The following is a 1,275-nucleotide window of genomic DNA, read 5'->3' on the forward strand; positions in this document are numbered from 1 at the left end:
CTCCATCCCCCCCTGCCCCGCCCCCCTTAGATCGAGACAATGCACGACGCCACCTGCCAGCGCATCAGGGAGGTCTCAGAGGCCCACGGCCTGCCGCTGCCAGACGCGCTGCGCCCCAGCTCCATCCCGGGCCCCAAGCAGATGTACCACATAAACCTGTCGGGTGGGCGCGGAATCGAAAGGTCATGGGGCCCAGCATTCCGCGAGCCCGCGCAACGCCGCAGGAAAGCGGCGGCGCGGCCGCCGCTGCCGGAGTTGAACCGCGGAAGCCGCGCGCAGAGTTTGTTTGCTTTGAACCCTTTGACAGCTCAGGGTGGTCTGACACTTATTACACAGAACGCTCAGGCGCTGGGGCGCCGCTGTGGCGTCGCATACCCTTCGCCTCTGCTGACGCGTCTCCCTGTCGCCGCTCCTGGCCCTGGGACGCTGCGCCTTGGTGCCCGCAGTGTTCCGCAGCACGGTGGACGTGTGGGGCATCTCCCAGGTGTTCCCCATCATGCCCATCCACCGGTGAGCAGCGGCGGGTAACACTGCAACCCATCGACGTCACACACACGCACTCTACACACCCGCACGTCTCCTATGACCAAGAACACAGCACCATGTGCACAAGCGCCCCCTCCCTCAGCAACATCGACTTCTGTGGCGCATGAAGGAGGATTCAACAACCACCATGGCAACCATGTCACTGGATCACTGTCGCACCACCGCCCTCAACCCCCGTCCCCACCCTCGGCATCCCCTCAGCGACCCCTTTCCTGAGTTACCGCGCCAACCATTGATTGGCGATCCCCCAGAAAGCAACCAGCCCGGGTGCAGCTCAAGCCGTGCCAAGCAACGCCTGGCAGCCCCTGCCAGCTCCTCAACTCCGCCCGCCAACCACCACCTGCCAAATCCCACCCACTCCCCCACTACCGCCCACCCCTGCCCACCCCGTGAAAACCGTCTGCTGAACTGGCAGCCTGGACGAGGAGCCCACTGTTCTGGCCACCCTGGCTGACCTGACCTGCGACTCAGACGGCAAGGTCGACAAATTCATCAACCCACAGGTCCGCAGGGCCAAGGGTTTCAGGGTGGTTGAGCCGAATTCCCACAGGGCGTGCGCGGTCAACTGTGGGTCACCTGCACCCCGCACCCCAGAACGCATCTCAAAATAAGCCGCATGGTGCGCCGACCGTCCCTCACCCCTCCCATTCTCCTCACCCTCAGACACTCCAGCCCCATCCCGCTCCCCACCTCCACCCCCCTCCCGAGCCCAATCACCGACCCCAACGC

At 64.8% G+C, this 1,275-nt stretch overlaps 1 protein-coding gene across 1 annotated transcript in view; it reads left to right on the forward strand.

Moving 5' to 3' along the window:
* MNEG_14618 (Biosynthetic arginine decarboxylase) overlaps positions 1-514 on the forward strand; it is a gene marked incomplete at both ends in the record, with an annotated part of 3,573 nt that extends 3,059 nt beyond the window's left edge. Inside the window, one exon of the mRNA XM_014036910.1 lies at positions 447-514. Coding sequence (XP_013892364.1) covers positions 447-514 — 68 coding nt within the window. The remainder of the gene's footprint in view (positions 1-446) is intronic.
* Between the last annotated feature and the right edge of the window lie 761 nt (positions 515-1,275).

Source organism: Monoraphidium neglectum (genome assembly GCF_000611645.1).
Source record: "Monoraphidium neglectum strain SAG 48.87 unplaced genomic scaffold scaffold04630, whole genome shotgun sequence".
Lineage (NCBI taxonomy): Eukaryota > Viridiplantae > Chlorophyta > Chlorophyceae > Sphaeropleales > Selenastraceae > Monoraphidium > Monoraphidium neglectum.